This window comes from Oryctolagus cuniculus, chromosome 18 (genome assembly GCF_051225735.1).
Source record: "Oryctolagus cuniculus isolate XC-2025 breed Fujian yellow rabbit chromosome 18, ASM5122573v1, whole genome shotgun sequence".
NCBI lineage: Eukaryota > Metazoa > Chordata > Mammalia > Lagomorpha > Leporidae > Oryctolagus > Oryctolagus cuniculus.
The window spans coordinates 62,074,753-62,101,226 of NC_142884.1; the positions used below are offsets into that span (position 1 = coordinate 62,074,753).

A 26,474-nucleotide genomic window follows, 5' to 3' on the forward strand; every position below is an offset into this window, starting at 1 on the left:
TCCAACCACGCGCTGAATGCCAGACACTTGGCCACGTTCGCAGATGTGGAAATGGTTAAGACCCAGTGGCATCCTAGTGTGGAAGACAAAGGGTTACCGTAGTGTGTGATCCAGAGTTGGGAATATCGAGAAACGTGAATCCGCCACTTGTGGGAGGGTAGCCCTCTAACCGGAAATGAAGGATTGTCAGGCTTAACCGCAGACGCCTCGTCTCAAGGCTGGATCTCTGAAGGAGAGCCAAGGTGCAGTGAGCGTGGAAAGCAGAGATTCCCAGAGGGAAACGAGGAAATCCCCAGACTGCCGCTGGGGCCCTTGGTCCCAGCCCGTGTCCCTGTCTAATCTGCCCAGAGCCGGCGTGGTTTTCACAGATCGTCGCTGGCCTCTTGTTTTGCCGCTCAGGTTTTCCTACGTGCAGGGAAGAGCGTCGAAAGGTGCAGAAGTCCAGTTAGAAAGCAGCCGTCCATTTACCCTTAAGGAAGCTTTCTCACACCACACAGTGGAAGCGGCACCTCCGCGTCTGGCTCTCCCGTTCCTGCCTAAGCTTTTCCATCTCTTGGCGCTTTGCTTGGTAATCCCCAGTTGCACACATGCCTTTTACCTGGTGGAAAGAGAGAGCCCTTGAGGAAGAGTAGAAGTTTGTTACATCCTAATCAAGGTGAGGGTTCAGTTGTCTCAATTTTTTGTCTTTTTTTTTTTTTTTTAAGGGCACTTTTTCTTTCCCCAGGGAAACTTTTTATTTAAGGAATACAGCCTTCATGCATTTCATAAATACAGCTTTAGGAACAGCTTGATTCTTCCCATCTTATCCGCCCTCCCACTCACTCCCCTTTTTCAAGCAGTCTCACCACTTAATAACTGAGCTACTGAAAGGGCATGAAGAAAATGAGCAACCTACAGTCAAGTCAGAGTGATTGATTGGACTAGTGAGCGGTCCAGCCTCATCACGGAGGTGAGGGAACTGAGACCCCGAGAAGTCCACTGATTGCTGTTAAATCACGCAGCTAGCCAGCGGGAGAATTTACAGAGCACCCTGTGTGAGGCGTAGCCAACAGTTATGCTGTTTAGAACAGTAACTTCGGGGCCAGCACTGTGACGTAGTAGGTTAAGCATCTGTGTCCAGCACCAACATCCCATATGGGCACCGGTTTGAGTCCCGGCTGCTCCACTTCTGACCCAGTTTACTGCTGATGGCCTAGGAAAGCAGTAGAAGATAGTCCACGTGCTTGGGCCACTGCACCCATGTAGGACACCTGGAAGAAGCCCTTGGCTACAGATTGGTCCAGCTCTGGCTGTTTTGGCCATTTGGGGAGTGAACCAGCAGATGGAAGACCTTTCTGTCTCTCCTTCTCTCTGTAACTATGCAAATAAGTAAATAAATAAACAAGTAAGTAAACAAATCCTTAAAATAGAAAGGAAACTTCCCATGATACATTTCTTTCTCAGGAAGGCTTTTACCATGGGTAGAAATGATACATGAAGCATTTGGGTTGATCTAATTCCACCTCCAGGTAAGCAGGGAAAGTCCCCAATTAAAAAGCGATTGCATGATGATGGCTTAAGTACTTTGGTTTCTACCACTCACATGGGAGACTTGGATGGAGATCCTGGGTCCTGGCTTCTGCATAGCCCTACCTCAGCCATTGAGGGCATTTGGGGAATGAACCAACAGATGGAGGATATCTGTCTGTTTTTCATATAAAATGAGAGTAAATACACTCAAAAAGAGAGTACACTAACTCCTGTTCAAGGGGTTCTGCAGTACCCAGATGTCAGAGCTCGGTGTTGGGGCAGGAGGGCTCACCTAATGTGTGGGTACTGCTTCCTCAGTCAGTACTGTCACCAGCCTGGCGTGCAGGAATCTGCAAGGGACCAACCCCAGCAGTGGCCTCCACTTGCAGTGTGATGTCATTGAGAGGCCTGCTATTCTCTAGGGCACAGAGATCATCAGATGGCATTGGCTGATCACTTTGACCTCCCGTGCCTCTGGGCAGGGTTCTGAACTCCAGAGATAAGTCCGTGCTCTAGGGACTCCTCATTAAGGGTGACTTTCCACTTTGGGAGTGTACATAAAGGATAATGGTCAATGTCAGGTGCGGGCCAGACTCCCTTTTTTTTCTTTTTTTAAAGATTTATTTATTTATTTGAAAGGCAGAGTTAGAGAGAGGCAGAGGCAGAGAGAAAGAGGTCTTTCATTTGTTGGTTCGCTCCCCAAATGGGCCAATCTGAAGCCAAGAGCCGCGAACTTCTTCTGGGTTTCCCACGCAGGTGCAGGGTTCCAGAGACTTGGGCCATCTTCTACTGCCAGACAATAGCAGAGAGCTGGATCAGAAGTGGAACAGCCAGGACTCGAACTGGGAAGCTGGTACTGCAAGTGGCAGCTTTACCCACTACATCAAAGCACCAGGCCCTGGCCAAGCCACCCTCCCCCCTGCTAAGATTTATTTTATTTATTGAAAGGCAGAGTTACAGAGAGGCAGAGAGAGAGAGAGAGAGAGAGTGAGTGAGTGAGTGTTCTTCCATTCGATGGTTTACTCCCCAGATGGCTGCAACAGCCAGAGTTGTGCTGATCCAAAGCCAAGAGCCAGGAGCTTCCCCTGGGTCTCCTGTGTGGGTGCAGGGGCCCAAGGGCTTGGGCCATCTTCTGCTGCTTAGCCAAATTCTTAACTCACATGTGAGTTCAGTGCTAGGCAAGCAATTGGAAGGAGGCAGCTGTCTTAGGAAAGGACTGGCCAGATTATGATTTGGAAGTCATAATCTATCGGAAGATTTGGAAGAAGGCTCTCTACTTTTTGTTTATTTGAGAGAGAGAGAGAGAGAGCAACAGAGAGAGTGAGCGAGCTAGGGAACTTCCATGTGCTAACTCACTCCACAATGCCCACAGAGTCAGGAACCAAGAACCTAATCCACGTTTCATGTAGGTGAAAGGAATGCAGTTACTTGAGCCGTCCCTGATGCCTCCCAGGGTCTGCCTTGGCAGGAAGCTGGGGTCAGGAGCTGGAGCTGGGAGTGAAACCCAGGTAGCCTGGTGGGAGATGCAGGCATCTTCACCACAGAGGGGCTGTGTCTGTATAAGATGACGAACTGGAACGAAGGGGAGAGGTTCGGAAGCTGCTGTCCAGGGTGCCGTGGAGGAGCTTCAGCTCTGCCTTACAGTGGCTGCAGTGACTTTACCTGCTACACCACAGCATCTGCCCGAGTTTTCCAGTTTTAACAAGATTTATTTATTTATTTGAAAGGTGGAGTTACAGAGAGAGAGGGAGAGATCTTTCATCTGCTGGTTCACTCCCCAAATGGCTGCAGAGAGAGAAGGAGAGTCAGAGGAGTCCCATTGGGTGGCAGAGGCTCAAGCCCTTGGGCCATCCTCTGCTGCTTTCCTAGGTGCATTAGAAGGGAGCTGGATTGGCAGCAGAGCAGCCAGAACTCAGACTGGTGCTCATATGTGCTGCTGGTGGCTCAACTCGCTGCACCACAATGCTGGCCCCACACTTGACAAAAAGTTATCTGCAAGGTAGAGAAAGTGTGTAAGAGTTCTATTGTCTGTCTGCTGGTTCACTCCCCAAATGCCTGCAAGTACCCAGGTTTGCCAAGCTGACGACAGGAGCTAGATGCTCAATCCAGGTCGCCCGTGTGAACAGCGGGGAGCCAAGTCCTTGAGCCATCATCACTTGCTGTCTCCCAGGTTGTGTGCTAACAGGAAGCTGGAGTTGGGAGTGGAGCCAGGACATGAACCAGGCCCTCCAGTAGGGGATGTGGGTATTCCAAGCTGTCTTAACTGCTGTGCCACGCACGCCTTCCCGAGTGTTCTAGATTTTTAGAATGGGAACAGAAATGCCTAACCTGGAGGACTCTGGAGAGTTTGTTGTGGTATGGGATCAGCTGAATGCCTGCTTGATTCTCGAGTTGATTCACGATACACGGGCGCTATTGTTTGCGTCATAAAAGCAGTAGCAGTGGAGGCCCGTTAAGTGGCACACTAGCATGTTTAAACTGTTTATCTACCAAGAACCTCTGTGACACACAGCATCAGTAAACTGCTGTCATAGGTGCTGAAGTAGGGAACTTGACTTTGGCCTTCTGGACTACTTGAGAAGTTGAGAGATAACTGTATGAGTAGGTTCATTAAATTTTATGTTCAAGCTCTGAAGTGCTATTGGAATTTAGAGAAGGAGAAAAGTCATTTCATGGTGCTTACCTGCTTAATCAATCTTTGAGTTAGTGAGCGAGGGAATGGATGAGTGAATGAACAGTTAACCATCAGATACACTGCAGACTCCTGGAAGAGGTGGGGCGTGGCTGGGTCGGTGTAGTGGGTGCTGTTGCTTGTCTTTCATCTACAGAACACAGTCTGCTCGGGAGCGTGCATGGCAGCCTCTGAGGCAAATAAAAAATACTGGACTTTGACTACGTATAGATGAGCAGTCAAACCTTGAAAATCAGATGCCCTTCAAGGAAGCAGGTTTGGGCTCAGTCCAAGGAGGAATGGAGGGCTGGTGTTGGAAGGGAGGGGACAGTTGTGTATGTGTCAAGCAAGAGACCCTTGAATTTCCCTGAGGGATGGCAGAAAAATTCATGTATCGGGGCCAGAACTGTGTCATAGCAGGCAAAGCCACCATCTGTAGCACCAGCATTCCATATAGGAGCCAGTTCGAGTCCTGGCTGTTCCACTTCAAATCCAGCTCCCTGCTAATGTGCCTAGGAAAGCAGCAGAGGTTGGCCCAAGTGCTTGGACCCCTGCACTAACATGGGAGACCTAGAAGAAGCTGTTGGCTCTTGGCTTCATATTGGTCCAGCTCCGACTGTTGTGGTCATTTAGCGAGTGAACCAGTGGATGGAAGTTATGTGTCCCTCCTTCTCTCTCTAACTCTCCCTTTCAAATAAATAAATAAAAAAATTTTAAATTAATGTATCAGACTGAGCCAAAAAGAGACCTCATCTCTAAATCTTTCCATTTAAGAAAAATACCATTTCTGTGTTCCTGTTTGTGAACTTAATGAGTTGATGGGTTGATGGGGTTAATTCTTTTTTTTTTTTTTTTTAAGATTTATTCTATTTATTTTGAAAGTGTTACAGAGAGAGGTAAAGAGAGAGAGAGGTCTTCCATCTGCTGGTTTACTCCCCAAATTGCCACAACGGCTGGAGCTGAGCCCATCCGAAGCCAGGAGCCAGGAGCTTCCTCTGGGTCTCCCATGGGTGCAGGGGCTCAAGGACTTGGGCCATCCTCTGCTGCTTTCTCAGGCACATTAGCAGGGAGCTGGATCGGAAGTGGAGCAGCCAGGACTTGAACTGGTGCCCATATAGGATTCTGTTGCTGCAGGCCCGGACTTTAACCTGCTGTGCCACCGTGCTGGACTGATGGGGTTAATTCTTAATTTTTCTCTTTTTCCTTCTCCATACTCTTCCCTTCATTGTTGCCACTTCAGCCTTACTGTTCTTCAGAGCTCTTGGAACGACCCTGTCATATGTGGTTGTTTCCCACTGAATTGTAGGCTCCTGCGAAGCAGACACCTTGTTCCCCACCTCTGTACATTAACTGGCGCTCAGTGACTATCTGGCGAGCCTTTACCTAAAACGAAATCATGTATGTACAGATAACTGTACGTTTCTTTCTAAAAACACAAATAGTATTTTTCCTTGTTTTTGAAAAAAATGCAGAAACATGTGGGGAAAAAAGGAGAATAAAAAATGGCAGAATTTATCCACAGCAGTATATACCCTGAGAAATCTGCTTAATTCAGTTCATCTCAAAGTTTGAGGCTCTTTGGCTCTGCCAAGCCAGTAAATAATGGAGATTTAATTCCATCTGGCTTTTGTTGATTGTTTTTTTTGTTTGTACTCATACAGAAGATGCTGGTAAGGCAGGATGGCTCCACAGGGATTACCTCTGAGAACACAGGGTCCCGAGCAGAACAATAGGCCACTCGCTATCTGGGGGCATCTCTCCCACCTCCTGTAATTGGCCGTATCATAATGAGGCTGCACGCTACCTCTAACACTGCCGGGGAAGGCACTTCATTAGGCTGGGCTTATGGAGATTAGATCATGCACAGGAAGCTGCCTGCTTGGTTATCAGGCTCCACAGAGGAGTCGGGAGGCTTAAGGAGGGGGAAAACGTAGGGTTGATTTAAAGAGACAGGGCTTGCGGGAAAAGCACGGACAATTTCCCAGGCTGGAAGGGCGCCTTGCTGGCCCGTAGCTTCCCTGAAGCAGCACTGACTCCAGCCTCGGAGCTGCTTCTGTAGATAAGGGCCTCTTGCAGTCTCCTGCTTTTCTTCTTTGCAGTAGGGTTGCTCATACCACGTCAGATTGTTAGTGTTAATGAGCCGACTCTTAGGTGTGGTACCAGACCTGGAAGGGTAAAAAACATTCTAGTGTAGTTCATGCAACTGATTCTAAAAATGTAATTGTTCCAGTTCCTCTTTTTTTTCCTTTTATCATCCTTGTCATTGTGCTATCAAACTTTAATTGATTTATCATAACAGAATCACACTTTGAAATCCTATTGTGTTTGGATTTTTAAATAACATTTTGTACTTCTTTAAATACTTTAAATTATCCTCCCTGAATTATTCCTGTAATTGGTTTGCTTGTTTTATTCTTTCTGTTACATTAGAGGCAATCTGAGGGATAATGTCTCTAATTCATTTTTATATTGCAGTATCTAGGACATTGGTCTGAGCCCAGTGAGTGTTCAGTAAAAGTTTGTTGAGTACCTTTGTGCCAGCCTTATTGCAAGGTTCAACTAAAATATTTAACACAATCTTTGTTCATCCAGGTCAGCACGCTCACCTGTTCAACCATGTAAAGCCAGTGCAGATCTAGCTGTGTATTGTAATGTCTTTGAAAGTGTATTGAATTGGAGCAAAGAGGGCATGCCTGTATGGTGGTCCTACGAGTGGTGATTCTGGGGACAGGCATTTGGCACAGCAGTTAAGACACTGCCCAGGACGCCTGTATCCCATATTGGAGTGCCTGGATTCTGGTCCTGGCTCTGCTTCTAATTCTAGCTTCCTGCTAATGCACACCCTGTGGGGGCAGCACATGACGGCTGAGGTTCTTGGGTCCCTGCCACCCACATGGGAGACTTAGATTGAGTTCCTGGCTTTGGCTGCTTAGCTCTGGTTGGTGTGGGCATTTGGGGAATAAGGCAGTGTTTGGGAGATCCCTATCTATCTCTTTCTGCCTTTCAAATGAATTGAATACATAAATTTAAAAATTTTTAGGGGTTGGCATTATGGTGTAGCAGATAACGCTGCCAGCTATGACACTGCCATCCCATATGAGTGCTGGTTTGAGTCCTGGCTGCTCTACTTCTGATCCAGCTCCTTGCTAATGGCTTTGGAAAAGTAGTGGAGGATGGCTCAAGTCCCTGGGACCCTGCCACCTGTATAGGAGACCTGGAAGAAGTTCCTAGCCCAGTGGGGCTGGTGCGGTGATGCACTAGGTTAATCCTCTGCCTGCAGCGCCGGCATCCCATATGGGTGCCAGGTTCTAGTTCCGGTTGCTCCTCTTCCAGGCCAGCTCTCTGCTGTGGCCCAGGAGGGCAGTGGAAGATGGCCCAAGTGCTTGGGCCCTGCACCCGCATGGAGACCAGGAAGAAGCACCTGGTTCCTGGCTTCGGATAGGCATAGCTCTGGCCGTTGCAGCCATTTGGGGGGTAAACCAACGGAAGGAAGACCTCTCTCTCTCTCTCTCTCTCTCTCTCTCACTGTCTGTAACTCTACCTGTCAAATAAATAAATAAAAAAAAGTTCCTAGCCCCTGGCTTCAGCTTGGCCGAGCCTCAGCCATTGCGGCCATCTGGGGAATGAACCAGTGGATGAGAGATGTCCCTCTCTCTCTCTCTGTCTATCCCTCTCTCTCTGTATCTCTAGCTTTTTAATGGATCAATAAATAAATGTAAAAATATTTGTTGAATAAGGAAAAAAGAGTGATGAATCTAGAATTAGCTACGTTGGGTGTTTTATTTCATTTTCAAATCTAGTTTTAAATTTTTCTCTTTGATGCTAATTGTTAGTTCCTATCACAGGGCCTTTAGCCATGGGACAATTAGTGTAAAGCTGAATAATAAACAGATTAGGAGACTCAGTGGTAGACAAAAGTAGCAAAGAAGGAGATCAGAAAATGGGTTTCTTTGCTCATCTAATTGGCGGTTCTTTTGGTTGCACACTTGCAAGGGTGCTGTGGTCTTTGTCTCTGGGTTCCCGCCCATCTGCCAGTCTCAGATGGTTTCATGGCCATGCCTGAGCACAACCTTAGCGCTAAAGTTGTGCGTCTTAGGGTGAGAGAGCTGGCTGAGGATGACGCTGAGCCCTGCCAGGTGTCTGGTGTTTAGTTCCCGTTGTCGGCCTTGCAGTGCAGGCCTTTCTCACTGTGTCCTCTCTCCTAGGTGTACGTGGTCGGGAATGAACCTCTGACCGTGCTGCTGGATGCCCTGCTTCCGGTCCTGGGAGTGCTTTTTTCTCTCTACTGTTTCACAAAGCAGAGTGTGTCTCACATAAGGTGAACAATGAAGAGAAACTGCTTGACTCAGAAGTAGCCTCTTCCTTGTTTATGGTGCTACTGTTATTTCCTTTCAATGTCAGGAAGACATCGGGCCCCTCTTGCTCTGCTCATCTAGAAAAGAGAGACTTCTGCTGATGCGGTCTCTGTGTCCCTGGGTAAACCTGGCCCCGTTTGATCAGAGAGAAGCACTGCGGATACATGTCTAGGAAGGAGAAAGCAGGGTGGGTCCTAGGGCCTCGTGGGATAAGAAAGTGTGTTCCAGAGATCCAGATGTGAAGGTGGCACTTTGTAAGTTAGCCTGGGCTTTGGTGGTAGTGAGGCAGAGGGTTGTTTACATAGATGGGATTTCTTAGGCATCCATAAGATGCTCTTTTGTGTTAGAATTTCAGCTAGATTTTCCTAGTCATTTTTGTTGTTTCTTCCACCTGGTAAATCCCTACAGAATTCTGAGTTTTGATGTTTGGAAGTAGTCCCGTGTCACCTGATGTGTAGTGTGGAAATAGTACCTTCATCACTAGACCATGCACTAGACATGCATTCCAGTGTTTAGCTCTGCCCTGGCAAGCAGCAAGCACAGTAAGTGGGGGCTGTCCTTGTCACCATGGCTCATGGTGAGGAGGACGCCCAGATTGGTGCAATATTCAAGGCTTCCCTTGCAGAGCACTGCTCATTCAGTGTGTTGTTGCAGCTGCGGTGACAGTGACAGATAAGAGAGAGTGTAGCAGGGGCTGTCCGTGGAGTGACTTCTGGGTCCTACCAGCGCTGTGAGATCCTCATCAGATACCAGCAGGACTGATGCAGACACTGATTCTCTGCTTAGATACAAGGGGATGAGGAATTAGAAGTATTTTGTTGGTGTTCTGTTTCTTAGTCCTGCTGGTGGTAGATGGTTCCCTTGAGTATAAGCTTTCTTATGCAGTAGCTGATCCAAAGGCAGTGGTACATTTGGAATTACTTAAAAAAAAAAAATACACATGGGGCTCATGTGGCATATCAGGGTTGCTTCTAGAGCCAAGTGCTTCCTGAATGTTAGGGTATTCGCGTTCTGAAATTCACAGGAAGTGTGCGTCCCACTCCTGCGTCCCAGTAGCACTAGGTGATGGTGCCAGCATTTAGAACGCAGCGGGACCTGACAGCCTTTCTTTCTTTGTTCATGCTGGTTTGTTCCATGCACAGGGTAACATGACAAGCTCATTCATAGCTGCTTTTCCTGCCAGGTCACTTTGCCAAGAGATCTTATTATGGATTCTGGGGAAGCTGGAGAGGAAGAAGGCGGTTGCCAGCCTGAAAGGCTTTGCAGGCCTGGACAGAGCTGCACCCTCGCTCCACTCTCTGTGTCAGTTCAGAGCTGCCGCGCAAGGTGGCATCGAGATTGCCATCAGGGAGGCCCCTAGGTGAGTCCGGATTTTGTTCTACCTAAAAGGCCTTTCTCAGCCACTAAGGGGCGCTGAGAGAAAAGAAACTAGCAGCTCAAGGGCCTGAAGTGTGTGCTATTTATAGTCTCTAAACGAAATGTGAGCCTTAAATAATCCTCCAAGTTTTTCTCCCCTCCAAGATCAGGCTAATAGTCGGCGCAGTTGACCGGGGCCTCGCAGTTCTGTGTGACAACAGACTCGCTCCCTTCACTGAGCTGCTGCCGGCGCATCACAGCGAAGGGTGGCGCGTGTTCACCCCCAGCGGCACAGAAATCCCACCCTCTCTCTGACTCCCAGTGATCCGTGTGTGTGTTTACCAGCATACGTATTCCTAAGGGACATTGTCCCACGACTGTCTTTTTACTTTTTGTTCTAAAGCTGTTTTATTTGATAGAGTAAAGAGGGAGAAGGAGAGACAAAGAAAGATCTTCCCTCTTATGGCTCATTCCCCACATGGCTGCAACAGCTAGGGCTGGGCCCGGCTGAAGCCAGGAGCCTGGAGCTCCATCCAGGTCTCCTCTGTGGGAGGTGGGAACTGACAGCCTCGAGCCCTCAGCTGCTGTCTGCCAGGGTGTGCATCAGCAGGAAGTCAGATCGCCGGTAATGCAGCCAGGACAAGAGCCTACGCTCCAAGATGGCACGCAGCTTGTGCTGCCGGGCCACACACCCACCCTGATGACAGGCTTTTGTGGTAGTTGGATGAGGGAGCTTTGTTTCTCGTAGGGACTGGTTAGAAATGCTTGGTACATATTAGTAGATTGTGCCGTTTATTTCTCCAACATCTTACATGTGTGTGTATTTTAAATTCTCTCCACTTTCTGGGTGATCTGTGTAGGATGTTATTATCTCACAGTGTAAGTTTCTGTTCATCAGAATCCGTGTAGTACTTAACTGGTGGCGGCCACCCTGTGTAGATTTCATATCATATTCAAAATGCTGCTGTTTGTTGAAGTATTTCAGTTCAATTTTCTATTCCTGGTAACCTTGGTAAAGTTTTAGAATACTCTCTCAATATGATGGGCTTGAAGAAAATTGAAAAATACATAGATTATACACAGAATTATCAGTGCAAGCTCAAGCTACTAATTTACTTAAAATTATCAAGCATTAGTAAGTTGTAGTTGTAACTATGTGTATAGACAAAAAGTTTAAATTTTTTAAATATTCATTTAAAACAGTTTTTATTTGGGACTAATTTAGGGGCAGTATAGAGATTTTCCTTAGGCATTGTAATGCATTGAAATGTTCACAAGGCTCTCGTGTACTTAGTGCACATGTGTGAGCATTGATAATTCTTGGGGTGAGCATTTGGCACAACAGTTAAGACCTTGCTTGGGACACCCACATCCCCACATCAGAGTGCCTGGGGTTGAGTTCCACCTCCACTTCCTATCCAGCTTCCTGCTAATGTACGCCTTGGGAGGCAGCAAATGATGGCTCACGTACTTGGATCCCTGCCATCCACGTGCGAGACCTGGAAGGAGTTCCTAGCTCCTGGCTTCAGCTTGGCCCAGCCCTGGCTGTTGCAGGCATTTGGGAAGTGAACCAGAGGTTGGAAGATCTCTCTCTGTCTATCTCTGTCTTTGTGCCTTTCAAATAAAGTGAAAATAAGTAGATAAAAACTTTTTTAAATGGCGTTGCGGGCCTTCTATGATCTGGCCTCACCTTGCAGCCTTTTCTTTCTCCACTGTCTACAAATTATACTTTAATTCCTCTTTGCTTTTGCAACTTCAGAAATCATTGATAGGCCAGCATCTGGTACAGTGGTTGAGACCCCGCGTCCCATGGTGGGGGGCCTGGGCTTGAGTCCTGGCTTTGCTTCTGCTTCCAGCTCCCCGCTAATGTGCACCCGGGAGGCAGAGGTGATGACTCAAGTACTTGGGTCCCTCTGGCCCACTAGGGAGACCCAGATTGAGCTTCAACCTAGCCCAGCTCCTGTTGCAGGCCTCTGGGAGAGGAGTGAACTAGCAAAAGGGGAGATCTCTGTCTCTGTCTTTCCCTGGCTTTCAAATAAACAAAAATTTTTTTTAAATAAAAAAAAATTGTTTAAGATACAATAGCGGGGCTGGTGCTGTGGCGCAGCAGGAAAAGATGCTGCCTGCAGTGCTGGCATCCCATGTGGGTGCTGGTGCGAGACCCGGCTGCTCCACTTCTGATCCAGCTCCCTGCTGTGGCCTGGGAAAGCAGTAGAAGATGGTCCAAGTCCTTGGGCCCCTGCACCCTCATGGGAGACCCAGAAGAAGCTCCTGGCTCCTGGCTTTGGATCGGCGCAGCTCCGGCCATTGCAGCCATATGGGGAGCGAACCCGAGGATGGAAGACCTCTCTCTCTCTCTCTGGCTCTACATCTCTCTGTAACTCTGTCTTTTAAATAAATTAAATAAATATTTTTTAAAAAAAGATACAGGCCAGCGCCGTGGCTCACTAGGCTAACCTCCACCTTGCAGCAGTGGCACACCGGGTTCTAGTCCCGGTCAGGGCACCGGATTCTGTCCCGGTTGCCCCTCTTCCAGGCCTGCTCTCTGCTGTGGCCAGGGAGTGCAGTGGAGGATGGCCCAAGTGCTTGGGCCCTGCACCCCATGGGAGACCAGGAGAAGCACCTGGCTCCTGCCATCGGATCAGCGCAGTGCGCCGGCTGCAGCGCACCAGCCGCGGCGGCCATTGGAGGGTGAACCAACAGCAAAGGAAGACCTTTCTCTCTGTCTCTCTCTCTCTCACTGTCCACTCTGCCTGTCAAAAAAAAAAAAAAAAAAAAAAAAAAGATACAATAGGAATCCTTTAAGAGTGATTTTTAACATGTGAAGCTACTTCCTTCACGAATCTTTTCCTATTTGAGCAAATGACCATACAGGATGTAACAGCCCAGATTCCGAGAATAAATATTTGCCTTTTTTCTAGCTTGGAGGAATAGGAAATAAGTTACACACATTTTTGGAGATCTTTCTAATGCTTAACTGGAACGTGAAGTAGCTTGTTCCTTTTGAAGATTATTATGAGGTTTCAAGAAAAATATGGTCTGTGGTGCTGTTGCCAAGATGACTCTCACCCTGCTTTGCAGTGAGGAAGATGATGATGAAGCCCTGTTCCAGAAGGTGTCCTCCGAGCAGGGCCAGGTGGAGCATCTCGGGGACCTGCTGTCCCACTGCCAGGAGAGTGGATTGGCGGGGGACTTCTTCATCTTCTGTCTGAAGGTGAGAACTGCACAGAGTTCGTGGGCAGCTTTGCTGCGGGCTGGTTCCAGCCAGACCCTGTGGGCTTTCCAGGTATGGAGAATTCAGCCTCCTGAAATTCAGGTCCTGGTTTAGGGAAAATGATCAGAGGCAGAAAGGCAATTTCTTTTTTTACCTTTGGCTTGGTAAAAAGAAGAGGCTTCAGTAGAATGCTGTGCTCTGACTCCTTTCCCAGGTAGTCGGCACTGGCATTTTAGAGATGAACAAAACAGAATTATTGATGTACGAAAGGGTTAATCTTTGTTCAGTGTTGACACTAAGAACTCGTTTGAAGTTAATAGCAGGTTTTACAGCTATAGAGTAATCCCCTATCCTTTCTGCCTGTTGTTCTGTCAGGTATTTGGAAAGGGGATTTAGCAGTTTTGTCTCCCTCGCTTCACCTTGTAGCTACCTGAAAGCTTTTCCCTGTGGCCGTGCTTCCTTTTGCCGTCATCTCCGGTAGCAGCTCGTACCTGTAAGGTCATCAGTGCCCAATATCAATCAGCCCGAGACCACTCCTACCTGTAAGGTCATCAGAGCCCAATATCATCAGCCCGAGACCGATAGCTCTGCCTTCTCCTTTCCCCTTAGTAAAGTATCTGAGAATCAGTTGCAGAGTTCAGAGTTGATGTGGGGGTGTGACACGTAAGGAGGAAACCAGGGCTAACATCCCTGTGTCTTAAAGTCAGGGGACGTGTTTTTGATGCTTTCTTGCCTTCTGTGGTCACATTCATCCCCATGCCGAGCCTCCCATTCCAAACAGCATTCCAAAGAAATGTGCATTTAGTTGTACACCTTAAAAAAATGTTGTTTAGGGGCCAGTGCTGTGATGTAGCAGGTAAAGCCACAGCCTGCTGTACTGGCATCCCATATGGATGCTGGTTGAAGTCCTGGCTGCTCTACTTCCGATCCAGCTCTCTGCTATGGCCTGGGAAAGCAGTAGAAGATGGCCCAAGTGCTTGGGCCCCTGCACGCACATGGGAGACATGGGAGAAACTCCTGGCTCCTGGCTTTGGATCGGTGCAGCTCTGTCCTCTGAGGCTAATTGGGGAGTGAACCAGCAGATGGAAGACTTCTCTATCTCCCTCTCCTTCTCTCCGTGTGTAACTCTGCCTTTCAAATAAATAATAAATCTTAAAAAAAGTTGTTTAAAAAACAAATAAATCAAAGTGCTTTGCTCTAAACCAGGGTCTCTGCTTTGGTGCTATTGGCATTTTTTTTTTTTTTTTGAAAGAGTTACAGAGAGAGGTAGAGCAGGAGAGAGAAAACGAGAAGTCTTCATTCAGCTGGTTCACTCCGCAGATGACTGCAACAGCCAGAGCTGAGCTGATCCAAAGCCAGGAGTCAGGAGCTTCTGGTTCTCCCACGTGGGTGCAGGGGCCCCAGGACTTGGGCCATCTTCTACTGCTTTTCCAGGCCATAGCAGAGAGCTGGATCGGAAGAGGAACAGCTGGATCTTGAACTGGTGCCCATATGGGAAGCCAGCGTTGCAGGCTGGGGCTTTAACCCACTGCACCTCAGCACTGGCCCTGGTGCTACTGACATTTTAAGCCAAATGGCTGTCCTGTTTGCTGTAGGGCATTTAGCAGCATCCTCGACCTCTGCCCACTAAATGCGTGTATTACCCCCAATTATGACAACCAAAAATGTCCCCAGACATTTGTGCAATACCCCCTGGTAGCACAATTGCTCAGACACAGCTGAGCACCCGTGCTCCAGGCTGCCTGTCACTTGGGTAAAGCCTGAATTGGTTGAGAACTTAAGGTTTTGTCTTCCCAAGGAAATTTTCAGCGTTGACGCGCAGGTGAAAAGCCAGCGAGACCCACAATAAGAGGTTGTCTCTTAGAAGCTCAGTTCTGAGTGTCGTATCAGCAAAGGGCCGTGGTGCTGGAGCTGTCTGCTGGTCTGTAACAGGAGCCAGAGGTGTTACATGGCAAGGAGGGCAGTAGAGATGGTGAAATACTGATGAGAGAAATAGGCTGCTGAGCTGGTTCTTTGCGCGCACGCATGCGTGTGTGTGTGTGTGTGTGTGAAGATTTCATAGACATAGTATTGTACATAGTATTGCACATCTTACTTTTTTCACTTAACACTTCGAGATACCTATCTTTGCAGATAGCCATACAGAGCTAGTTCGTTTGTTTGAACTGTTGTGATAGAATAAGTCTTGCACAATTTATTTGCTCTCTTATTCCTAGACATTTTAGGTTGTCTCCAACGTTCGGCAATTTTAAATAATGCTGTCACATAGACTGCTTGTTTAAATATGTATTTCAGTTTACAGGCTATGTTGGTGAAGCCCTTGGTCTCACTGGGTTTTCTGCACTTTTTCTTCTCTCTTGTGCTTGTAGGAGCTGACCCACGTGGCGGTGGAAAGTGAAGCGGAGTTCAAAGCCAGGACCTTCTGCGGCCAGAGCCTCTTGGAATTAGAGCGACACCGGACTCTGCTTGTGGAAGGCCAGGAGCGGAGGCTGCTGGTCCTGCAGCTGGTGGCTGTTCTGTGCGAGAGGATGTCGGAACAGATATTCACCAACATCGCGCAGGTCGGTGGCTGCCACGCTCTGGAAGCAGCCTGGCGGTGCTTGCCTATTTTGGTTTCTTTACATTCCTTCCAAAACGGTGTTCAGAAATGTTGCTCCGAGTGTGATTTGGTGACACCTGCCGGGATGCTGGTTAAACAGGCAAGTTCCTGAGTCCACACTCAGCCGGCTGAAGCAGAGACTTCCCTGGGTCCCGGAATCCGCGTGCTGAACATGCTGCCGAGGTGACTGGCGTGCGCAGGCAACTTGGGGAACTGCTTTACATTTTTATGTCGTGTTGTTATGTCCTGTGGTTTTCAACTTTAGGGCACAGGTGAAAGCCTCAGGTATCATTTCCAAAATATTAACACTCAACCTACTCTACTCTTAGAGATTCTGATGTAGTATGTCTGTATGACAGCCTGGCATCTTTTTAAATGTTGTTTTCTTTGTTTATTTATTTCCATTAAGTTGAAAAACAGAGTGACAGAGACAGAGAGAAAGAGAAATCTGGTGCGGGGGAGGGTGGGTATGGTAGGAGGAATCACTGTTTTCCTTTAGATGTACTCATGAAGTTTACATTCATTAAACAAAAGGTTAAAAAGAGAGAGAAATCCATCTTCCATCTGCTGATTCACTCCCCAAATGCCTGCAGTAGCCAGGGCGGGGCCAGGCCAAAGTCAGGAGCCAGACACTCCCTCCTGGTCTCCCATGTGGGTGGCAGGGGTGCAAGGGCTTGAGGCATCATCTCCTGCCTCCCGGGCACGTGAGCAGGAAGCTGGTTTGGAAGCAGAATAGTTGGGACTGGCATTCTGATATAGGATACACTTTTCATAATGACAGCTTAACTTGCTGTGCCACAGTACCTGTCCCATTCTTTTTTTTTTTTTTTTTTAGTTCTGTTGATGATTCTAATGTATATCAAAGGTTGAAAATGATTAAAACCTCAAATTTGCAAAAAAAAAAAAAGAAAAAAGCCAACTTGAATTTTGTGGCTTCTTGACCTCAGCTTATCTCCACAAGATCCTGTAAACTTTAAAGTTATTTTTAAAAACTGCTTTCAGAGTAGTGTAACCGTGCAAATCAGAGCCCGAATTTTACTGATGCAGACATTGTTTTTACCACCTTTTAAAAATATAGGAAACACGGCCGGCGCCGCGGCTCACTAGGCTAATCCTCTGCCTTGCGGCGCTGGCACACTGGGTTCTAGTCCCGGTCGGGGCGCCGATTCTGTCCCAGTTGCCCGTCTTCCAGGCCAGCTCTCTGCTGTGGCCAGGGAGTGCAGTGGAGGATGGCCCAAGTGCTTGGGCCCTGCACCCCATGGGAGAGCAGGAGAAGCACCTGGCTCCTGCCATCGGATCAGCGCGGTGCGCCGGCTGCAGTGCGCCAGCCGCGGCGGCCATTGGAGGCTGAACCAACGGCAAAAGGAAGACCTTTCTCTGTCTCTCTCTCTCTCACTGTCCACTCTGCCTGTCAAAAAAAAAAAAAAAATATATATATATATATATATAGGAAACAAAGGCAGGCATTTGGCTCAGCGATTTAGATGCCTGCATCCCATATTGGGGTACCGTAGTTCAACTCCCCACTCTGCTTTTAATCCAGCTTCCCGCTAATGCAGGCCCTGGGAGACAGTGCTGATGGCTCAAATAATTGGATCCCTGTCACCCACAGGCGAGACCTAGATTGGGTTCTAGGCTCCTGGCTTTGGCCTGACCCAGCCCCGGCTGTTGCAGGCATTTGAAGAATGAATCAGTGGTGGAAGCTCTCTTTTTCTCTCACTTGTTCTCTCTTTCTGTCTGTTGCCCTTTCAAAAAAAAAAAAAAAATCAAAATAAATAAATTAAAGAAAAAAGTAGGAAACAAACAGTAGGAAAGCACAGTTGCCCTGTTTGCCACTTTACAGACGTCTGCTGCCTGGGTGGCGGCATGGCGGCGTAGGACGGCTGAGTGCTGCACTTAGCTCCGATCCCCCGGCTCCTGGTGCCGTCGTCCTGCCGCCTGCCTTTGGCGTTGCTAAGCAGCGTTTCGCTGTCACTCCTGCTGAGAACACGTGTAGCTGCCTGTCAGCTCTGACTTATCACGTCTGTCTAGTGAGAATTACGTCCATGATCTCTTTCCTGGCCTCTTACTCCTTCAGTTGCCTGACCCCATGTCACTCAGGGGGGCGATGTGCTGCTCCTCCATTTACTTTTGTTCCCTGAAGACTTCTTCATGCAGACCTTACGTTTCTGTCTCAGGATGCTAACTGGAAGGGGGAATGGTCTAGAAACTGATACGACTTGAGTCTGTGCACTTATCTGCCTTCGCTGCTAATTAAGGAATAATGGTATTAAGCGGGTACAAAAATGATTTGTCCCATTAAGTCATCCTTCAGCTGAGATGAAAACCTGTCAGGACAGCAAGAATCTGAAGGAAATATTGGCGTGGTGTTTGGTGATCTTGCTGCTAGTGAAAATATTAGTATGTTGTTTTGAAACACACACACATGCACACACACACAGATAAAGAAGATAAGTCACATACATGCAATTTTTTAATATTACTGAGAATCAAGATTTTCGGCATAAGAAAAAGGTATAAAAATCCAGGAATTTGGATATAAACCTTATTAAATTAAATTTCAATATAAAGTATTAGTGTGAACCCATATTTAGTTTTCTCTTTTTTTAAAAATAGATACTTGTTAGCTCAGTCCACTGTCCATGCCAAGAAGCAGTGGCAGCTCCATAGCAGTGAAGCATGTGAGCGCCAGATTACAGTTTTCAAATAACACTTTCCACAGGAAGAGCACAAGCTCTCCAGATACAGGCTGAGGCAGGGTCTTGGTGAGGAATCATACGTGGCAAGCCTCAAGGCAGCAGTTCCGGGATGCCAGGAAGCTGTCTGGGGTGAGTGGGGCCATGTCAGTGGCACTCAGGAGCCTACCTGCAGGGGCCCCCATTGGCCGTAGATAGGACAAGAGTATCAAAAAGAGTAATTCCTGCAATGTTTTGAAACATGCCCACGATACAAAACAAGGGGCCAGCACTGTGGCACACCAGGTTAAGCTGCAGTCTGCAGTGCTGGAATCCCATATAGACACCAGTTCAAGTCCCGGCAGCTCCATTTCCAATCCAGCTCTCTGCTAATGCTCCTGGGAAAACAGCAAAGGATGGCCCAAGTGGTTGGGCCCCTGTACCTGCATGGGAGACCCGGATGAAGCTCCTGGCTCCTGACTTCAGCCTGGCCCAGCCCTGGTGGTTGCATCCATTTGGGGAGTGAACTAGCAGATAGAAGATTTCTCTCCTCTCTCTCGCTGTAACTCTCACTTTCAAATAAATAAACCTTTAAATAACAAACAAAAAACTAGTAGGACATCTTTAAAGATTACTAGAGCACAGCTCATTATTTTGTAAGTTGATAAAGAGAAATAATGAAGCATTTGTCCTTCCTGCCTTTTTTTTCTTAAGATTTATTTATCCATTCGAAAGACAAAATGAGAGAGAGAGAAGGAGAGAGAGAGAGTGATCTTCCAGCCATTGATTTACTTCCCAAATGGCTGCAACAGCTAAGGGTGGACCAGGCCAAAGCCAGGAGCCAGGAACTGCATCCTGATCTTCTACTATGGAGTTAGCGGGGACTCAAGTACTTGAGCCAACATCTGCTGCTTCCCAGGTGTGTTGGCAGGAAGCTGGATTGGAAGCAGAGTAGCCCAGACTCGAACTGGCAGCCTGGTATGGGATCTGAGCATCCCAAATGGCAACTTAACCTGCTGTGTCACAGTGTCCCCCTTGTGCAGTCTTTCCTTTAGGAACTACATTTCAGTGTAACCAAATAGTTAATGAAGGAAAATTTTTGTTAATAGGAGAATCATAGCCAAAGCTTTCAAACAGAAGACTAGAAAATTAGGTTCTGCATCCCCTGAAGTAATGGATGAGCAGTGCCGTTGAAAGGGTGCTTTATAGTAAGTGTGTTAGGCCCGAAATGCCAGACCAACTGATTGATCCTTTCCCCCACCTCAAATTTTTTATATTTATTATTATTTGAAAGACAGAGGCAGAGACAGAGACAGAGAGAGAGATCTTCAATCACTTTGCAAATGCTCACAATGGTTGGAGCTGAGCTAATCCAAAGCCAGGAGCTGGATCTTTTTCTGAGTCTCCCATGCGGGTGCAGAGACCCAAGGACCTGGGCCATCTTCCACTGCTTCCTCAGGCCCTGGCAGAGAGCTGGATTGGAAGTAGAGCAGCCAAGACTTGAACTGGTGCCCATATGGGATGCCAGCGCTGCAGGTTACCTGCTATACCACAGCACCAGCCCCAGCCCTCCAAATTTTATTATGACAAATATCAAATCTGGAAGAATTTTGTAGAATACCTCTATGCCCAGTAGCTAAACATTGCCATTGATGTTTTGTTATACTAGGTTTATTACATAGTTATCCATGGTACCTTTCTTCTATCCATCTTTTTTTTAAAAAAAAAGATTTATTTATTTATTTGAAAGGCACAATTAGAGAATGGGGGAGAGAGAGAGAGAGAGAGAGAGAGAGAGATAGATCTTCCTTCCACTGCTCACTCACTGAATGGCTGCAACTGCTGGGGCTGGATCAGGCTGAAGCCAGGAGCCAGGAACTTTATCTGGGCCTCCCATGTGGATGGCAGGGGCTCAAGCACCTGGGCCATCGTCTGCTGCTTTCCCAGGCCATCAGCAGGGAGCTGGACCAAAAATGGAGTTGACACTGAAACTGGTATTCATATGGGGATGTAGGCGTCACAGGCAGAGGCTTAACCTGCTGTACCACAACACCAGCCCCTCTTAAATCCATCTTTTTTTTTTTTTTTAAGATTTTATTTATTTATTTATTTGAGAGGTAGAGTTACAGACCGTGAGAGGGAGAGACAGAGAGAAAGGTCTTCCCTTTGCTGGTTCACTCCCCAAATGGCTGCAATGGCCTGAGCTGTGCCAGTCTGAAGCCAGGAGCCAGAGCTTCTTCCTGGTCTTTCATGTGGTTGCAGGGGCCCAAGTGTCTGGGCCATCCTCCACTGCTTTCCCAGGCCACAGCAGAGAGCTAGATTGGAAGAGGAGCAGCTGGGACTAGAACCGGCGCCCATATGGGATGCTAGTGCCAAAGGCAGAGGATTAACCCACTGTGCCACAGCGCCAGCCCCTTAAAGGCATGTTATTTTTGGTACATTTCAGTGTTAATGAGCAGTGTAAATATTTCAGCATGGGCTGACTGATCTTACCTCACCCGAGTGGACAAATAGATGTATGTGCCTCCTGGTGCCCCTTGGGAAGGATTCTTACCAAGAAAAAGCAAAAACTCAAACCTTCATCTGATCTGATCAGGGAAATCCAGGGGATGAGGAAGCAGTTGACCCAATCCAGGATGTGGGAAATTCTCCAGTACAAGTGACCCACTCTCTCTATCAAATAAATGACATTCAAAAGGAACTGAATCCTGATTCAAACAAACCAGTTGAATGAAGCCATTTTCATAGTGATCGTGGGCCAGGTATTGGAAGACACCGAGGCATTCTTCTGGGGTGTGATTATGGCATGATAGATCTCCTGGTATGGTAGAAATGCATGTGGAAGATTCCATATCCCTCGAGTGTATAGCCAGATGGCATGTTTGTGTGTGTGACGGTCCAGGGGAAGGAGGCATGCAGAGGTCTGGGTTCTGCTCAGAGAACTGCACAGCTCCTGAGTTCTTACCCCACAGCTCTGGATTGAGGGACAGCCCAGTGCCGTGTGCTCTCCCAGGTACTAAGGACACAGCAGGAAACAAGACCAATGTGTGTCTTATGCACTCATGGAGCTGACATCACACAGGAGGAGAAAGACAGTAACTCAGAGAGCTGAGATGCATAGGGGCTGGGTGGTGAGAACTCCTAGAGAGAAAGTAAGGCTGGGAAGGGGCCTGGTACAGGGAGCAAATCAGTAGGTGCTCATGGAGAGCCTGAGAAAGTGACCTGTGAGGCAAGACCTGCAGGCAGGAAGGAGGGAGCCGCCGAGGTGCGTTGCGGAAGCCTGGTCCAGACACAGGGCGCGTGCCTGGTGCTCGGTGAGAGAAGTCAGGTGGCCAGCCCAGGGCAGCACAGCAAGCAAGAGTCCCCATCAGAAAACCCCCACCCTGTGTTCCCTTCTAGAACCAGATCCCTGTAATCAGCTGAGTAGAAGTGAGTCTTTGTGGCCTTTTTTCAGTGCCAAACTTGTTTTAAAAATGTAGGTAACACATGACCATTGCAAAAACATTTAAACAATGTGAAAATACAGAAAATAAAAAGTAGGGACTTCTGGTTGAAGATTGTGCCTTGAACACGTGTCAGTCTGCTCCCTCTGGAAACCACGGGGACCAACAAAGAAAAAGAGAGCTGAGGCTGGTGCCGCAGCTCACTAGGCTAATCCTCTGCCTATGGCTCCGGCACTCCAGGTTCTAGTCCCAGTTGGGGCACCGGTTCTAGTCCCAGTTGTTCCTCTTCCAGTCCAGCTCTCTGCTGTGACCCGGGAAGTCAGTGGAGAATGTTCCAAGTGCTTGGGCCCTGAACCCTCATGGGAGACCAGGAGGAAGCACCTGGCTCCTGGCTTCGGATCGGCGCAGCACACCGGCTGTAGCAGCCATTTGGGGAGTGAACCAACGGAAGAAAGACCTTTCTCTCTGTCTCTCTGTCTAACTCTACTGTCAAAAAAAAAAAAAAAAAAAAAAAAAGAAAGAAAAAAAAAAAAGAGAGCTGAGACAGCAGATGAAAGAGAAAAGCAACATTTGGAAATTAAAAAATAGTAATTGATCCAGGAGCTTGGAAAAGCTAAATGCCTGCCCACACTGGGGAGAAGTCAGCGAGCAGAACACTCGACCTCAGTAAAGCCCCAATCGTTCTCTTAAAGGAGCAAGCTGCTTCTCACTACAGAACCTGGAAGTTGGTAGCACAGCAGGTTAAGCTGCCATCTGCAGCCTGGCAGCCCATATGGGTGCCAGTTCATGTCCTGGCTGCCCTTTTTTTTTTTTTTTTTAAAGATTTATTTATTTATTTATTTATTTATTTATTTGAAAGGTGGAGTTACAGAGAGGCAGAGGTAGAGAGAAAGAAAAGAGAGAAATTTTCCATCCACTGGTTCACTCCCCTAATGGCTGCCACTGCCAGAGCTGCTCTGATCCAAAGCCAGGAGCCAGGAGCCAGGAGCTTCTTCCAGGTCCAGGTCTCCCATATGGGTGCAGGGGCCCAAGGAATTGGGCCATCTTCTACTGCTTTCCCTGGCAAAGCAGAGAGCTGGAGCAGACGTGGAGCAGCCGGATCTCAAACCAGTGCCCGTATGGGATGCCGGCACTGCAGATGGCAGCTTTACCTACTGCACCGCAGCGCTGGCTGCTGCTCCTCTTCTGATCTAGCTCCCTGCTAATGCTCCTGGGAAAGCAGCAGTGGACAGCCCCACTGCTGGGGCTCCTGCACCCACACGGGAGACCCAGATGGAATTCCTGCCTCCTGACCTCGGCCTGGCTCAGCCCTCGCCATTTTGGCCATCTGGGAAGTGAACCAGAGGATGGAAGATTCTCTGTCTCTGTTTCCCTCTTTCTCTGTAATTCTGACATATAAATTTAAAAAAAAAAGAAAAAAGAAAAAAGAAAACCTGGAAGTCCAGGAGGCACCAGAGCTGGCCAGAGGTAGAGCTGACTTGAGCGCCTAATGCAGTTAGAGAGGCGGTGAGAGACTGTGGGTTTACTGTTCTGAGACGACAAACACGGCCCCAGGGGAGGAGGCCGAGGAGCGCGCTCGCCTCGGGGCTGCGTCTGGGCGCTGAGCCCTGTAGTCCACCTCAGCTCAGTGGCTCGCAGGCTGGCCGCGGAGGACTGTGGTGAGGCTCGCGTGACTTCACACCCACAGTGTGCTCGCAGTGGGGCTGGTGACCAGAAAATGCCTGGTGGCGTGGACTGAACAGACAAGGAGTTCCAAGCGTTCACCTCTGTGGAGCCAGAATCACCGTGAACTTTCAGGAACTTTGGACTTTTAAAGTTACAAACCTGTATAAGAAGTTGTAAATGAAAGGAAAAGTCTTCCACTGCTCTCCACAGTAAATTCTAGAACATGCTCCAGTCACATGCCTGTGCTTGTCACCGACAGCACCCCCAGAATCCCAGGAAATGAGTCGTAGCTGTCAGAACAGGGGTGCGGCGGTGTGGGCGCTGGGGGAAGAGAGTGGGGAGGCGGCACTGCACAGGTGGTGACCACGGCTGCCACGTGACAGTGAGTAGCTCCGCAATTTTGTTGTTTACATACATATAAACAATTTTTTAAAAAAGATGTATTTTACTTGAAAGTCAGAGTTACACACAGACAGAAGGAGAGGCAGAGAGAGAGAGAGAGAGAGAGGTCTTCTGTCCACTGGTTCACTCCCTAACTGACCACAATGGCTGGAACTGCGCCAATCTGAAGCCAGGAGCCAGCAGCTTCTTCTGGGTCTCCCACGTGGGTGCATGGGCCCAAGAGCTTGAGCCACCCTCTACTGCTTTCCCAGGCCATAGCAGAGAGCTGGATCGGAAGTGGAGCAGCCGGGACTAGAACCGGCGCCCATATGGGATGCCTGCAGTTACCCGCTACACCACAGCGTCGGCCCCAAACATGGTTTTTTTTTGTTTGTTTGTTTTTGTTTTTTTTTCTTAATAAAAATAGAATCGTACCGGGTAGGCGTTCTGTGCAGTGGTCAGGATGCCACTTGGGACACCCATGTCTCCTCTCAGATTGCCTGAGTCCGTGTCCCAGCCCTGTGCCTGAGTCCAGCTCCCAGCTGATGCACACCACATGCTGTGGTGGGGTCCCTGCCACCCATCTGGGAGACCTAGGCTGAGTTCCCAGCTTCCAGGCATTCGGGGAGTGAACCAGTGGATGGAGCTGTCTCTTTCCGTCTGCCTGTCTCTCCACCTCTCAAAGAAATAAATAAATAAATACATTTTTAAATAGGATCATATTACTTGCTTTACAACATTTTAAAAAATATAAGTATATTGTAGAGAAGAATTTATAAAAAGGCTAGATAGTTCTCTGTTCAAGCAGTGCAACAGTACTTGTGCTGAAAGAGACGCTAACCGTAAGCAGGGAGCACCTGGGAGGACTCCCGGGAGGCAGACTGAGCGCCCGGCTCGTGGAAGCAGCAGTGTCCCTGCAACTTCCGGCATCAGTGAGTCTCGGGACCCCCGAGGGTGGCGAGAGCTGCTGTCACCGGCACTGTTCCTCTCAGTAAATGGGACTTTAATAACCTTTCCAGTTTCCTGCCTTGCTCCAAGACAAGCGTTAACAAGCTGTTCCCCTCTCTTGACGCTTGCAATAAAGATTCTAGCACAGCATGTGATTTGTCCAGAGAGTTCAACCTGCAAGCTTTCGTGGTATTTAGAGCTGACTACAACCCATCTCAGCTTCCCATTTGCAAAATGACTTCTCCCTTCTGAGCTGTTTATCCTAATTATGCATGTGCGTGTGTGTGTGTGTGTGTGCGTGTGCACACATGTGTATATGTGTGTGCTGTCACTTATTCAAAGGTGTTCCTACTTCAGGTGATTAATCCAAGCACAGTTAAAATGATGCTGAGCAGAGTAATCCCTTTTAAAGGCTAGTTGTTAGCAAGGTGCTGTGTAAAAATCTTATGTATGAATAATCTTAATCCTTTAAACATTTTTTGTAATAAAAAAATGACTCTGCATCATTTGAACTGATTGTTGGAGGATACTGGCTCTGAGATAAAATCCCACACTTTGTTTCCTCATGCTTTGCTTGCTAGAATTAGACTGTCCAGCGTAGGCAAAAATTAACTCCGGAAGCAGAAACCTCCTGTTGAGAAACTAAGTGTAGGATTTTATATGGCCACAAAGTAAGAAATCTACTTTTTAGAGCAGTTTCCTGTTCCCAACAAAATTGAACGTAAGGTACATGGATTTCCTTCATGCCCTCTGCACCTACAGGTACAGAGCTTCCCGTGTACCAAAAGTGGTACACTTGTTAAAGTTTAAAAATTCTTTTCTTTTCCTATTTGAAAGTAAGAGACAGAGGGATCTTCCATCTGCTGACTTACTCTTGCAGTGCCTCCAACAACTAGGGTGGGGCCATGCCAAAGCCATGAACCTAGTACCACATACAAGTCTCCCATGTGGGTGGCAGGCACTCCAGTACTTGAGCCATGCACTGCTGCCTCCCAGGGCGCACGTTAGCTGGAAGCTGGAGTGGAAGAGGAGGAGCCAGGACTCAAACTTGCACTTTGATTTGGGATGGGGTCATCCTTAATGCCATCTTTTTTTTTTTTTTTTTTTTTGACAGGCAGAGTGGATAGTGAGAGAGAGACAGAGAGAAAGGTCTTCCTTTGCTGTTGGTTCACCCTCCAATGGCTGCCACGGCCGGCGCACTGCGCTGATCCGATGCCAGGAGCCAGGTGCTTCTCCTGGTCTCCCATGGGGTGCAGGGCCCAAGCACTTGGGCCATCCTCCACTGCACTCCCTGGCCACAGCAGAGAGCTGGCCTGAAAGAGGGGCAACCGGGACAGAATCCGGTGCCCCAACTGGGACTAGAACCCGGTATGCCGGCACCGCAAGGCGGAGGATTAGCCTAGTGAGCCACGGCGCTGGCCTCCTTAATGCCATCTTAACCTGCTACACCACAGCAACTGCCCCCATTTGTTAAAACTGATGACCTATTGACAGATCATTGTCAGCCAAAGTCCATGGCTTCCATTAGGGTTCACTGTTGGGGTTGTGCATTCTGTGGATTTGGACATACTTGTAATGAAGTGGATCCACCATGATGGAACCACACAGAAGAGCTTCACTGTCCGAAAGGCCTTGTGTTCCGCGTGTGCACCTCTCTC

The 26,474-nt window shown here is 48.1% G+C and overlaps 1 protein-coding gene across 1 annotated transcript in view; it reads left to right on the top strand.

The window, feature by feature from the left end:
- Positions 1-26,474, top strand: part of TANGO6 (transport and golgi organization 6 homolog) — a 203,248-nt gene that overhangs the window by 36,791 nt on the left and 139,983 nt on the right. Inside the window, exons 8-11 of the mRNA XM_070062636.2 lie at positions 8,386-8,498; positions 9,719-9,895; positions 12,973-13,105; positions 15,475-15,666. Coding sequence (XP_069918737.2) covers positions 8,386-8,498; positions 9,719-9,895; positions 12,973-13,105; positions 15,475-15,666 — 615 coding nt within the window. The remainder of the gene's footprint in view (positions 1-8,385; positions 8,499-9,718; positions 9,896-12,972; positions 13,106-15,474; positions 15,667-26,474) is intronic.